The 14,520-nt window shown below is 30.0% G+C and overlaps 4 protein-coding genes across 4 annotated transcripts; 3 read left to right on the top strand and 1 right to left on the bottom strand.

The window, feature by feature from the left end:
• Positions 1-750: 750 nt before the first annotated feature.
• On the top strand, positions 751-6,167 carry nup133 (nucleoporin 133; the record flags this gene model as incomplete). The annotated part of the gene is made up of 11 exons (XM_020576027.1): positions 751-998; positions 1,102-1,300; positions 1,411-1,809; positions 2,093-2,557; positions 2,638-2,856; positions 2,939-3,191; positions 3,293-3,534; positions 3,637-3,918; positions 4,043-5,671; positions 5,753-5,820; positions 5,915-6,167. 11 exons carry the CDS (start codon positions 751-753, stop codon positions 6,165-6,167), a joined length of 4,257 nt encoding a protein of 1,418 aa, XP_020434016.1.
• Positions 6,168-9,445: 3,278 nt separating this feature from the next.
• On the top strand, positions 9,446-10,255 carry PPL_05130 (cysteine dioxygenase; the record flags this gene model as incomplete). Its single annotated transcript, XM_020576026.1, has 2 exons — positions 9,446-9,826; positions 9,911-10,255. 2 exons carry the CDS (start codon positions 9,446-9,448, stop codon positions 10,253-10,255), a joined length of 726 nt encoding a protein of 241 aa, XP_020434015.1.
• A 571-nt stretch (positions 10,256-10,826) lies between these two features.
• On the bottom strand, positions 10,827-11,973 carry PPL_05129 (Putative PRIP-interacting protein; the record flags this gene model as incomplete). The annotated part of the gene is made up of 2 exons (XM_020576025.1): positions 10,827-11,392; positions 11,469-11,973. 2 exons carry the CDS (start codon positions 11,971-11,973, stop codon positions 10,827-10,829), a joined length of 1,071 nt encoding a protein of 356 aa, XP_020434014.1.
• Positions 11,974-12,186: 213 nt separating this feature from the next.
• pop4 (ribonuclease P component 1 family protein) lies at positions 12,187-14,143 on the top strand (the record flags this gene model as incomplete). Its single annotated transcript, XM_020576024.1, has 3 exons — positions 12,187-12,228; positions 12,333-12,807; positions 14,073-14,143. 3 exons carry the CDS (start codon positions 12,187-12,189, stop codon positions 14,141-14,143), a joined length of 588 nt encoding a protein of 195 aa, XP_020434013.1.
• Positions 14,144-14,520: the final 377 nt, after the last annotated feature.

The raw sequence follows: 14,520 nt of genomic DNA, 5'->3' as shown, positions 1-14,520 counted from the left end.
TTTAAACTATTTAATAATAATAAATCCGTTAAATACATAGTAATAGTTTATAGTTGAATATTAATATTTTAATATTTATAATTATATATATACAGCTTTAATAGTGTATTAGTTTTATCACATTCACTTACCTAAGTTAATTACATGGTTCAAACATATTATATGTCCACCTGGCCTTTTATACCCATTACAGCATATAACAACAGATGATAAGACTAATATATATCAAAGTCACAGATTAGCTAGATCCAGATAGATCCACCAACCGCAACAATAAACTATAAACAATAAACTTGCACGTCTGCAAATGATCTTTTCATTCTTATTACCCACTGGGGATTAATCAGTCAGTTCAGCTGATCGCAACTTTGATCATATTTTTAACTATGGTTGATTTATTTCTTTAAAGTATGACTAAACAATAACATATGTTAATTGAATTAATAATCGTACAGTGGCAAGCTCTACCATTATATAACAACTTACTATACTAAAAAGAATAACGAATCTACTCCCTTTATTGATCCCAGCTAAATCATCGAGTACTAAGAGATAATCGATTAGATATTGAAATATGTAATAAAGTTAAACTTATCTCGATGATCGAGCTGTGATCAATCAATGAGGAGTCTATGAAGAAAAAAAAATGGTGATACTTGTTTTAGTTTAATTTTTTTGTTTTCAAAGGTGGGGTTGTTTGTTATCATTATTTTTTATTTATTACCTTTTGATTGATTGATTTCATTTAAAATGGAACAAGGCGATCTATCTGTTTTAGTTTTTGGATCAAGTGGATTCATAGGAAGTAAAGTTGTCAGTCTTTTCGAATCGAACAGAGCTGTACTAAGAGTTATACATGCGAAATCAAGATTGGAAAACAGACAGGACATTGAGAATGAAATACTTGAAACCAAACCAAATAGAATTGTAAATTGTGCTGGTCTTACAGGTAGACCAAACATAGATTGGTGTGAAGATCATAAAGTTGAAACTATCAGGTAACTAACTAACTAACTACTAAAATAACCAAACTATATATCATTATATCATGATTATTAAAACAATGATTATTTATTTAAATTGTCTTTACAACAAAAATAGAACAAATGTTATTGGACACCTAAACCTTTTGGACATTGCCAATAAATATAATATACATCTAACGGTGTTTGGAACAGGATGTCTCTATCAATATGATAATGATAAACATTCACTAAATTCAGACAAAGGATTTACAGAAGAGGATCCATTCAACTATAGTGGTTCTTTCTATTCTAAAACTAAAGGTATAATGGAAGAGGTATGAATTACTATTTGATTTTTTTAACAATTACAATTTAATTTGAAAGATATATAATAATATATTTAATTTATTCATTCATTCATTCATTTTTTTTTGTTTGTTAATAGTTAACATCATGCTATTCAAATGTTCTGACACTAAGAGTTAGATTACCGATATCAGATTCAATGGATGAAGAACGTAATCTAGTTAGAAAACTAATCGGCTATGAGAAAGTAATTAATGTTAAGAATTCAATGACCGTACTCTATGATTTGCTACCAGTTGCCGTTGATATGTGTATAATGTCACGTCTTGGTGTCTATAACTTTACCAACCCAGGTACGATTTCACACAATGAGATACTGGATCTCTATAAGCAGTATATCGATCCAACCTATCAATATAAAAACTTCACTGTCGACGAGCAATCCAAGATCTTAAAGTCAGGTCGATGCAACTGTGAGCTAGACACCACCAAACTACAATCCCTATACCCATCGATACCTCATATCTCTGATTCAATTGTAAATCTATTTAAAAGAATGAAACAACAACAACAACAACAACAAAAATAAACAAATTAACTATTTAAATATTTTTCGAAATGCGCGCTAAAATTGGTTGATTGATTGAAGTCAAAGTGATCAAAAAAAATATTTTCTTGAAGATAACCAATTTCGGTTCGTTTTTAATAATAATTTAGTTGCATTTGAATATATATTTATATATTTATAGTTTTGTCTTTCTTTATAGTTTTTAGATTTTAGATTTTAGATTTTTTTGAAATAGAATACAGTTAAAATTTAGAATTTGGAACATTCATCATTTATAAAGATGCATTATCTAAAGAGAAAGACAAAGTCAGCTACATCATTCTTTGGTGTTGGAACATCAGCTTCTGATAATGAAAACCAAACTACATATATAGATAGTGAGGATATTGTTATGGATAATGACGATGATCACACTCCATCATCGTCATCATCACTTTCATCACCTTCAACATCTTCGCCATCATTACAATCATCTACACAAAAACAACCATTACCATCATTTTCAAACAACAGTAATAGCAATAACAACAATATTAATAGATCATCAACTAAAGAATATGATATTCAAGTTAAATTCGATATTCCCAACTCTATAAAGTTGGCTATCGACCAATCGTACAATGATAGCAACGATCATATTGTAATCACTGGTTTCATTAACTATCAGGGTGTAGCTTTTATTATACTACCAAACGAATTGTATATTTGGAGTTTAGATGTAATATTTATATTATAATGATCTCATATTTATATATTTACATTATATTAACAAGCTATTATCTATATATATATTTCTAGAAAACAACATCATATGATAAATTAGAACTACCATATCAGATGGATGTAAATCAAATATGTGTAACCAGAAACAAGAAGAACTACGACACATACACAGCATTCTATGTTACAAACGATGGTTCTGTGAGATACTGGTCACAAACAAACAGACCTTCACAATCACAAGATATCTCTTTAGATTATAGAACAAATACCAATGTATTCATTACTGAATGTGATGTAAGTAATAGTAGTAGTAGTAGTTTTATATAAACACTATGATTACATTATAACTTACTTAACTTAAATATTTATATTATAGCCATTTGGTGTTGTTATTGCTAATGCATTGGGAACTATTCATCTTGTTAGCATTGGAAAAGGTACTAATACACTGACATCAAAGATGATCAACAAATCACAAGGTCTATTGGGATATCTTTATTTGGCTAAGCAACCACCCGTTCTAACGGTACTATCAGTTCCACAAGTAACAAGTGCACAACGTCAAGTCTATGTATTGACAGAGAATTCACTTATCAAATATGAAATCAATGAGAATGGCGAAAGAGTATGTAAATCACACAAAACATATTGATTAATATGTTTATAAACAAATCATACATTATACTTACAATATATATTATAATATTTATATTGATACCTTTATAGATAGTATTAGAGTATTCATTACAAAGAGATATACAACAATTGTTCAACTTGACAGGAAATGTAAAATTGGTTGACTTGTCATTGGATTCAGACAGTCAAGACGAATGCGATACAATCAGTATATTGGTACAACATCTCATCAATCAACAATCAAAGAGATTCTATTTGATGTCATTACAAGTAAAGCAGAATCAAGTACACAATTCAAAGAAGATTGATAATCTTTATTATCAATGTAATGAAAATGTATGTATAAAGCAATCATTAGTACTATATTTGATAAAGATAGGTAATTAAACAGTAATCTCTAATATTGTATATATATATATATACTTTTGTTAAATTAAGCAATATGAATTCAATAGTAAACCAAAAGTTATGTCTATAATGAAGAAACATTGTATCTATTGGTTGGATACGATCTATTATTTCTCAGAGTATCAATTCAAGGGACGTACACACTCTAGTGGTACTATCAGATTGGAATACCCAATGATTGCTGCTGGTGTTACAAAGAATGAGTTCTTTTTCATCGATAGACCCAATGCCGTTCAGAATCTAAGTATTCCACCATTGCCAGTAGATTTACCTCAAAATGATAGATCGAATGAATTGAACATAATCTTTGATGTAAGTGTAACTCTACTCAAACTATCAAACTATCAAAATATCAAAATATCAAAACAAACTTGTTTATTTATAACTAAACTAATATGTTATGTTATGTTATTTTATAATAATAATGTCTTTTTAGATACCAGAAGAAGAAGATCAAATTGGATCAATTAGAAATATATTGTTAAGATCGTTGAATAGCTATGCAATGAAGAGACAGAATGCTTTGCAACAGTCACTCGAAGTCTGTGCCAAGATCGATAAGAAATCTTTTGATTTGGCCGCGCGAAGAGTATCTGCGTATATTGTCGACCAGCTACCAGCTGCCAACTATTGGGCGTCGGGCACAGACGTTCTTCACCACTTGGGTTCGAATATGTCGGTGCAACTGAAGCAGCAGATCGAAGACAAGAGAAAACGCTATCAGATATTCACTGCATTCCTTCAGGAGTTTGGCTTCAAGTCGCAACTCTCTAGAGATACACAAGCCGCTATCGACGCCAATCAATGCCGTCTCGCTGCAGCTGCCGACCTCCGTGACTTCCAGAACCTCCAGGAAGGCAGCTCAACTCTGCTGACTCGCCTGATTCAAGCTGCAGTATCGGCACGTCTCGGTGCCAACTGGCAAAACTCTGCAATGAATGTCTACGAGCTGTTCTACTCGAACATCAGTATGCTCGACGACATTCTCCTGCTCATCGTCAAGGAACTACGTGATATCGACATCAACTACACCGATTCACTGCTCAAGCTAAAGACATTGTTAGAGGCAGACAGTATTGCTTTGAAGTTACTAAGTAACTATACACCAAACATGTTGGTAAATCAACAACAACAACAACAACAACAATCTACTGGTACCGATCCAATCTATTTAATGGTTAGACTCCAAATCGATACAATCAATCGTTTTATAGAGACGGATCTCAAGACTGGTCCTGCAAACTTCCTTTTGACAAAGCTGTCCGATGCCAGCTTGGCTCACTCTGAACATACGCTGTATGAGCAGCTGCACGATCTCGTTGTAGTCTACTTGGATGCCGTTAGGTTCAGTGCCAGCACCGACAATGAACTCAAATCAATCCACAACTTGGCAACACAAATGAATGCAACATTCGTACAGAGTGGACGTTTCGCTGCAGCTCTGGATATTGCTCATCGTTTCTCTGACTATCACACCATCGTTCAAGTGTATATCAATGACACCGACAACCGTGAACAACAACACAAGATGCTTATCATATCACTTCGTACATTCTTGAACAACAGCAGCAGCAGCAATAGTCAATCGAATGACTACTCTGAATCCATCACAAGAGTGTATCAATACATGTTGGACTGTGGTTTAAGACAAGAGCTATTGCAACTACCAGAGGAATTCAGTCAGTCTGTTACTCGCTACCTTGAGAGCTACCCACAGATATCATGGGTCAACTCACTCAAGCACAAACAATGGAACGCAGCAGCCAAGACACTCCTTGAGGAATCACAACGTGAAAACCAAAGTCTTTCACGTAAGAAGACACTCATGAGCTTAGCTAAGCTTTCGTTACTTGCAGAGGAGAAAGAACCGTCGTCCAAGCTAGACAAAACTATCGACACCACCAATCAACGTTTGGAACTCATCAAAATACAAAAAGAATTTCTTCCAGACCAAAAGACACCTATCACTCCAGCGGAACTCATCAAGGAGATATTGAATTCCAATGGATATCGACCAATGGATAAATATGCAATCTGTTTAAATACATTAGAGGAATCAAATATGGTAAGATTCAAAAATCAATCTTTATCAAATACATACATACATACATTTATATTAATATATTCTTTAATTTTATTTTTTCAGATTATTAAACCAGAAGAAAGAATTAAACTATTTAAATTGATTCTATTGAATGCATTTGATAATGGAGGGTATGTTTATTTTTACTTCTTATTTTATTATTATTATTATTATTATTATGTTATATTAACTTTACTTTTTTGTTATTTTTATTTATATAATAAGTGCTGTTGAATTAAGTTCGAATTTAGTTGAACATATCAATATCAGTGACACACAATTTGATTTGTTAATATATGAAACCGACTTTTTCCAATTGCTACATCATTTACCAACAGATCCAGAGACAACAAGCATCATTAAATCATTCATTGACGAATACCACCAAGAAAGACAAAAACAAATTTTAAATCAAGCACAAAAAGGACAATTCACTCGTATTCTTCATAGAGTATTGGAGCTATGCAAACAAGAATAATAAAATAAATAATAATTGAATATTTGTATTTATATTTTTGTTTATTTCATTCATCACCAACAAAAAGAAAGAAAAAAAAACAAAAATTTTGAATATTTTTTTTTGACTATTACAATGTAATTAGACTTTCTATATATAGTAAGAAGCTAAAAACACTTAGGTGTTAGAATTCATTGAACTGAAGAAAAAGGAGAGAATATTGATGTTCAAAGTCGATTGATTTATAAAAATGTGTAACAAATCAAAAGGTCTTAACACATCAGGATTTCTTTAAATTTACAATCTCTACTTAATGAATTAATTAATACTCACTAACGCGTGATTGTTAACTATTTAACACTCCGATGCAATTCCAAATTCACCACCACTAGTGTTGTGATTTTGAATTTCATGGAATATGTGATGATGAGGCATCAAACTATTAATTGTATTGAGTTAATGTGTGCTTTTGATTGTTTTTTGCAGGTATTCACCTAGCATAATGGGAAATGTTGGGTGCTCCTAAAGAAATACTGCATAGGTGTTTCACATCATTCATCATTCATCGTCAAAATAATGGATCAAAAAAAAAAAAAAAATGAAAAAAAATGTAAAAAAACCATGAAAACTCAACGGCATTATATAAAACTAAATGCATTTACCTGCTTACAACGAAATCGATGTTGTTGTTGTTGTGAACAAATGTGCCTTTGGAAAATCTATTCTTGCTAGTTCAAATCAAAAAAACAATATTTTCATTTGAACAACTTTTGTTACAAAAAATATATATTTTATCTTTATTTGTTATTATAACAAAAAGAGTAAATCATAATAATAAAACAATATAATAATAAGATATTAATAGAATAAGAAAACATATTTATTATCAGTCAGATTAGTTTCGTTTCTTCATAAAGATTTTTTAGATTAGATTCGTTTAATTAATTGGTAAATAAATAAATAAATAAAAAATACTATTTTGCTTCGCAATGATAGGCTAGAAATGTGTTAAACAACAACAACAACAACAACAACAACCTATTTATATATTCTTTGTTTCTGGGGACTGCCTACATAAATATATATAAACATATGTTGTATATTATTATTTTCCTAAAGTGACTTTTTTGCATTTTTAACAAATAAGTAAATTTTATAAAATTTGATTATCATAATTAAAATTGTTTTCACTGATAACATATGCAACATTGACACACAGACAACATTCAAATAATTATCTCTCTTTTTCATTACCAGCACCACAACGAACCACACCACATTGAAAAAAAAAACAAAATATCTCTTTTAGTGTGATATCAGTGTGGTCCTTACCCAAAAATAAACAAACATCGAAATTTCACCACACTTTTTCAATTTTTTTTATGTTTTCAGGTGGGAAAACAATTTGTGTCATAGAGAAATGATGTGTATTCAGTTGTAATGAAATTTTTTTGTTTTTTTTGCAAAATTACTTTTTTTTTTTTTTTTTTTTTCATTTGTACCTTGCTTTTGTGTGTAATGTCAGTCAGGATATAAATTCAGAGTTTTCTATAACAGTGAACAAAGCAACCAACTTGGTCAACAACAACAACAACAAATTAACATTACTATCACCAACTAAAACAACCAGCCATATACAGAACTTAAATAATCAATCTAAATAGATGTTAAATTTTTATTTGTAATTTTAAATTTTAAAAAAAAGATAAGATAAGATTAGTTTAGAAACAAAAATTATTATTTCATGGTAAATATACATTACAAACATATTACATTTTCAGTATTGGTAGTTGGTGGTCGTAAAGATTTTTAAAATAATAACTAAAAACAAAAAATCTGTTTGATTTGTTCAAATCAAAAAAATATTTGTTATTTTTTTTGTAAAGATTTTAATTTTAAATTAAAAAAATCATATATATTTTTTATAAAATTAATTTAGTAATACCATTCGCACACAAAAATCACTAAATCAACCAATCAATTACACCAACTTCTTCTTTATAAAAAAAAAATATCAAAAAAACAAAATTCTTTTGAAAAAAAAATATATTGGTAATAGGGATTGGATAATTCAAGAGAATATCCTGACACTTTTCTTAAAATTCTTCATAATAATCAGTAACCTCCCCACATTCACACACTTGTCGTTGTCAAAGGTCTTTTAATTGCAATGAGTTTTTTTTGGTTTGTTTTTTTGATATTTTTTTATTTATTATTTTTATTAAAGTGATCCCACGCACACACCTCTTCTTTTCTCTTCTCAATTGGCAAAGAAAATGCCAACAACATTTATCATTAAAGTATAGACCATATCGCTCATCATTGTTCAAGTGATCAAATGAATGTGTGGTTGGATTGTATGTGCTGATTGAAAAATAGAGGTGGAGCTGGTTGTGGTTTTGGTGCATTGAGGGGGTGATTTGATGTCTATATCTTCTTTCACCATTAGTTTAACCAACAACCACACCACATCACTCCATAACATAACACAGTCCAACATTTTAAGGATAGAGAGAAAGAAAAAGAGTTGTAATTATTAAAATATTGGTAACAACAACAACACAACAACAATATTAATCAACCAAAGCTTGACCTCACATCTTTCAAACAAACAAAACAAAATCTTTGTAATATAAAAATTTTTAAAATACAAACAAAAAATAGATATATTCTATTCAAATACAGATAATTATAATAACGCTTTAATATATTAGTAAAATATATTATTATCTAAAAAAGCATTCGTTTTACTATAATTATCAAATTAAATTCATAAATTATTTAATTAAGCTCATCTCTTCTGATCAATTAAATTCAACTACAAACATAACAACAAAAACAACACTCATTACTCATTAGCAAACTGCACCTTTACCCTAACCCTCCAGTGCTCAACAACGAGTTTTGTAATAGTATTGGTTAACTTTTGTTATCAAACAAACAAAAAATTAAAAACACGAGTTGCACACCACATCTTCGTTTGTTATATTTAAATAACACTCACACACTCAAAAACACCACTAGCTAGGAGCTCCATATTTACTTCCCACCAATAACAAATTGGTAATTTTCTAAATTTCCTCTGCAAAATTTTAAATTTACACTTTCACTAACCAACTCTTTAATTTATTCATTTGATAAACCAATACAGTATTAACATTGAATAAATAATATAAAAGGCATATACAAACATATAAATAATATATAACCAAACATTAATTATAATATAAATATATAAACTAAAAAAAAAGAGTTTCAGTCAGTCAAATATTCCAAACAATAAATAAACAACAACAACAATGATTTCATTAGAGAATAGTACAAGATCGATCCACTCTCACTCACACTCACAACATAATCAAGGAGTTCATGCCACTGTCTCCAAGTTGGCCGATCAACAACCTGACCAATCAGAGTTGTGTGAAAAACCATTTGAACAGTTGGTCAAGCAGATCAGACACGAGTTCACATTCTCTCAACCAGATGGTACCTTTGGAAACAGTCAGGCCATCGAAGATTTACTCAATCGCTATATAAACGAAGGACACAAGGACTGGAATGAATATGCTTTCTTTTGTCCCTACGGATACTCAAGAAATCTTGTGGCCTGTGGTGAACAATTCGAACTTATGGTCATTTGTTGGGCTAAAGGTCAAGTTAGTCCAATCCATAATCATGAAGTAAGTTAAAATTTATTAGTTTTTTATTTTATAAATATTAATTTTCTTTTTTTTTTTATTAATTAATTAAATAATTACTTTCAGGGACAAAGATGTTGGATGGCTTGTGCAAAAGGACAACTACAGGAAACACAATTTTTATTTGAAAATACAATGTCCACTCATGGCGAAGGAAAACTGCTGGAGAGTCAGGTAACCACTATCGATGAAGGATCCGTTGGTTATATTACTGATGAGATCGCATTGCATGTCATCCAATCACTCGAGCCAGTATCAGTATCGATTCATCTCTATTCTAAACCAATCTACGAGTGCAACATCTATTGTCCAACAACAGGAAAAATCACTCGTAAGAAACTTGGATACTATACACAATACAAAGAGCACAGTCCAAATCATAACAAACCAATACTTTGCCAACAAGAATAGAAAATAATCATTAATAATTGTTAACAACAAACAAACAAACAACAAAACACAAAACACCTACACAAAAATGGTCAATATCATTTTATACATACAAAAAAAAAAAACAAAACATTTCAATATTTATTCAACTTCAACTTCAACTCCACTCTATCAATCAATCAAACAACTATATATATATATTATGCTCTTAATATCTATTGGTCATAGTGAAGCATAAACAAATTAATTCCAGCAATATATCCAACAAAATCCAACAAACAAAACCGATGTAACAAAAAAGTTGCACAACTAGATTAGTTTCTGCTTATTTTGTACATTCCATTTTTTTATAATCATCACCAACAACTCCATCTTTTCAGTGTTAAATTTTAATCATAATTTCAAAAATATACATTTATTTTATTACCTTTTCCATAATAATGGTAAAGTCAACATTTTAAATTATAAATATACAAAAAAAAATAAAAACAAAGAAACATCGATGTTCTTTTTTACAAACTAAAATAGCTAATAAACTAAACTCTTTAAAATATGAGATTGTGGTTGATTGATTGATTGAATGATTGGCCAATCATTTCTTTTTAATTAGATCACCAAAATAAACAGTAATAGTTTTGAGTACATTGTTCAAGTAGTTCTCCTCGACTTCACATTCTTCAGATCCACCCATCTCCTTTGAGATCTTTGTCAGTTTTGCCAAGTCGAAATGATCGATGTTTCTAGGCAGAAAGTATGCGATATTCGGTGAGATTCTCATTGCCAGACGGAATATTTCAAAGCCATTCGGTGTCATATCGTCGAGACTCACCGTTGGTTTGCTAAGATACGAAGGTCCACCCCAAGGCGGACTGAGAAAGACGGCATCCACATGCTGGATGCCCTGAATCGAGTTGGCGAAATACATGAAATCCGAATGGACTAGATCGATACGGTCCAAACACTGATAGATCTTTGCATTGTGTGACGCCATCATCAGTTTCTTCTTGTCGATATCCACCGACAAAACATGATCACATTGCTTTGCAAACTGAATCGTATTACCACCGGCACCACAAAATGCATCCAATATAAATGAACATTTACATCTCTGTGCAATATGTTCTGCAATCTTTTCAGGTGTAACGGAGAACCATGATTCTAAAAAAAAAAACAAATATATATAAAGTTAATAATAATCATTCAAAATCAATCCAATCAATCCAATCAACGTTACCTTTATCTAAAAGTATACCATCGTCAAACTTTGAAAATAAACGAAATCTCTGACCATAGTATTTCCCAATGTCCTGTTCCAAATTCTTCATACTCTCCATTAAAATAGTTTCCTCATCTTTATTATTATCTGAATTATGATTATTGTTATCTTGACTATCATTATTGTTATTGTTATTATCTTTAATATAATTGCTAAAAGTAACTGTTAAATTCTTATTTTTGGCATATTCTTTTTGTTGTTGATGTACTATTTCTAATGATGATAATGTCTTGTGTGTATTTAAAATATGTTTTGCGACTGGTGAACTACTTAATATATCACTATTAGCTTGTTCATCTTTATTGCTACTACTAGTAGTAACAATAGTGTGCTTTTTCTGAAGGTATAACAACTTCTTTCTTAATCTCTTTCTCTTATTTGAAGAAGTCTGATTTGACTCTATATTATTCATGATCTGTTGTACTCTTTCGGTAATCGATATACTACTACCATTACTACTCATTTTATTATTCCTATTTATTTACAAACATCAAACTAGTTTGAAAGTTTTTTATTATCCTATTACATTTTTATAAATGGTCATTGACGAAATTTTAAAACATTAATTTTTCAAAGATTTGCTTTTCTAAAATTCATTTAAAAATACTCACACATTCACACATCTCTATATATATATCTTATTAGTAGTATAATTAAATAAAGAAAGAAAACAACTATGACTTCATCTATGAAACGTACATTTGATGATGTTGTATCTGTATGTATTTTATTTATCTATTCTAATATCATTAATATATAGAGTAACACTAAACTTACTAATGTTTAACTTTACTAATCGATCGATGATCTATTTATTTATAGAATGAAGAAGCAAATAATGCTTTAAATCTATTTGGCTTCATAGAACCGATTTGTAAGAACCAGATTATCAATAGTAATTATATGAAACACTATTTGAGGCTAGACGATCAGAATAAACAACAGTCAATCGATAATCAAAAGAAAGTAGAGGAGAAAGAGAAGAAAGCAAAGAAGAAATCATCACAGCTCAATTCGAGAAAGAAGAGAGATACGAAATTCTTTGATATAGCACCAGAAAACTGTATATACGATCACTATCTACCACTCAATGAACTTTGGCGACAATATATAAACGATGTACTTGGTAGTTTGCAAGGTGCACTTATCCTACCGAAACTAATCAAAGCAGATTTACACGGTGCCGTCTTACAGGTATCTAGATCGGTATGTCCTTCACTCATAGGTCAAATCGGTATAGTCATACAAGAGACTGAGAATACATTTAAAATAATAACAAAAGAAAACAAAGTTAACGGTAAGTTGTAATATATTATCATCATCATCACCAAAAACTTTCATAGATTTCAAAAACAAAACATATTTCAAAACCTTTAACTATCATCATTCAATCCGATTTGATCGATCAAACAATACTGCAACCCCTGAAGATCGATCCATCTATCCATCTATCTATCTTTCTTTTTGTATATATTTATCTATAGATTCGAATGGGTAGTAACCATCCGATTTGCATTGATGATGATTTAATACCAAACTACCACGATTTTATTGTTGTTGTGATTGTTGTTGTAATGTGTTAGAAAATCATGCTCATCTCATTTTTTCTTTTACAAGAATTTCAAAAACACACAGCACATGCACTAACTTATATTCTTAACCAATCATGATTTGTGACCAAACTACAATTAATTATTCTACCTCTAGTGATACCAAAAGCAAACAGTGTATTTAATCTTTTTTGTTCGAATCAGTTGATTGAGATATATGGTGATCATTTTTGTTTCAAGAGTAGCGAAAGGGCAATAAGAAAATTCAAAGCAAAGTCTACCATTGAACTAAAATAAACTCCAAACCCAATTTTGATCGATCTTAGATCCAACAACAACAAAAAAAAAAATTAATTTTTTCAGCTCAAAGCAAAAAAAACTTTGAGATTTGTTTATTTTTATTTACACACAAGATTCGATTGATGGACGATACAAATAAGTGCGTGTGGTTTTTTGTTTTCTTCTCGCCACCACCATCACCAACGGTGGAAACGATCGTCACCAATCATTCATTGATTTACCATCATGATAGTAGTAGTAACAAGAGAGTTACGGTCAATAAAATATAACTCACGATTTTTTTGATTTTTTTTCAATGCAAAGGTATCCAACATTGTAAAATATCCTTTGCCAAAAAAGATTTTTGTTTAAAAAAGGAAGTAATACATTTATTTTTTATTTTTTCTGAAGGATGAAAACCGTCACACCCAAAAGTGACAGGAGGAGGTAGCTGATGGTTTGGCAAATCAGATGGATGGTTAAAGTTGATATAGTTGTGAAAAATAAATGGTTAAAAATGATAGATCATCATTGATTAATTCAAGTGGTTAAATCAATTACATGATATTATTGATACTATTCGAAACTATTGTTAATTAAATTAGAATGGATTTAAAGTGTAAAATAAACTATGATTATGATGTTAAACTTAAGAATAAAAACATAAAAAGATTTATCAAAGTTGATCTTTATTTTTTTATTTAAATTTAATTAAAATATTTTCTTATGAGAGAAACAATTACGATTAGAGTTTGCTCTCAATGTGGATGTGGAAATGGTCTCTATCATTCTTTTGACACTTGAAAGTCAAAAATAACGTCATTTCGCACACCCAGTTTGGAAATGACACTCCCCACTATTTATAATATTTGATAGAATTCATATCTCTGAGGCGACAAAACAAGATATATATACCAGACGAAGTCCCCATTTCCATTTTTTTCTATTGTTTTTGTTTTTTTACTGCAAATCGTGTTGGTTTATATTAATTTTAATAAAAAGTGTGATTGTTTTATTGTTGATTGAATATAGTGATGGTTCATAAGTGTTTTTTTTTGGTGGAACCACTCTAGCACTCTGTAAATCTTTAAAAAATCAAACAAAAGACAACCATTGCTTTCATTTGGTCATTTCTCAAAGATATTTTTTAATTTTTTTGTTTTTGCAAAAAAAAAGAGACA

Source organism: Heterostelium album, assembly GCF_000004825.1.
Source record: "Heterostelium album PN500 unplaced genomic scaffold PPL_scaffold5, whole genome shotgun sequence".
In the NCBI taxonomy this organism is placed as follows: domain Eukaryota; phylum Evosea; class Eumycetozoa; order Acytosteliales; family Acytosteliaceae; genus Heterostelium; species Heterostelium album.
Note: the sequence above shows the minus strand (reverse complement) of the source record. Positions and strands in the feature narration are given on the sequence as shown.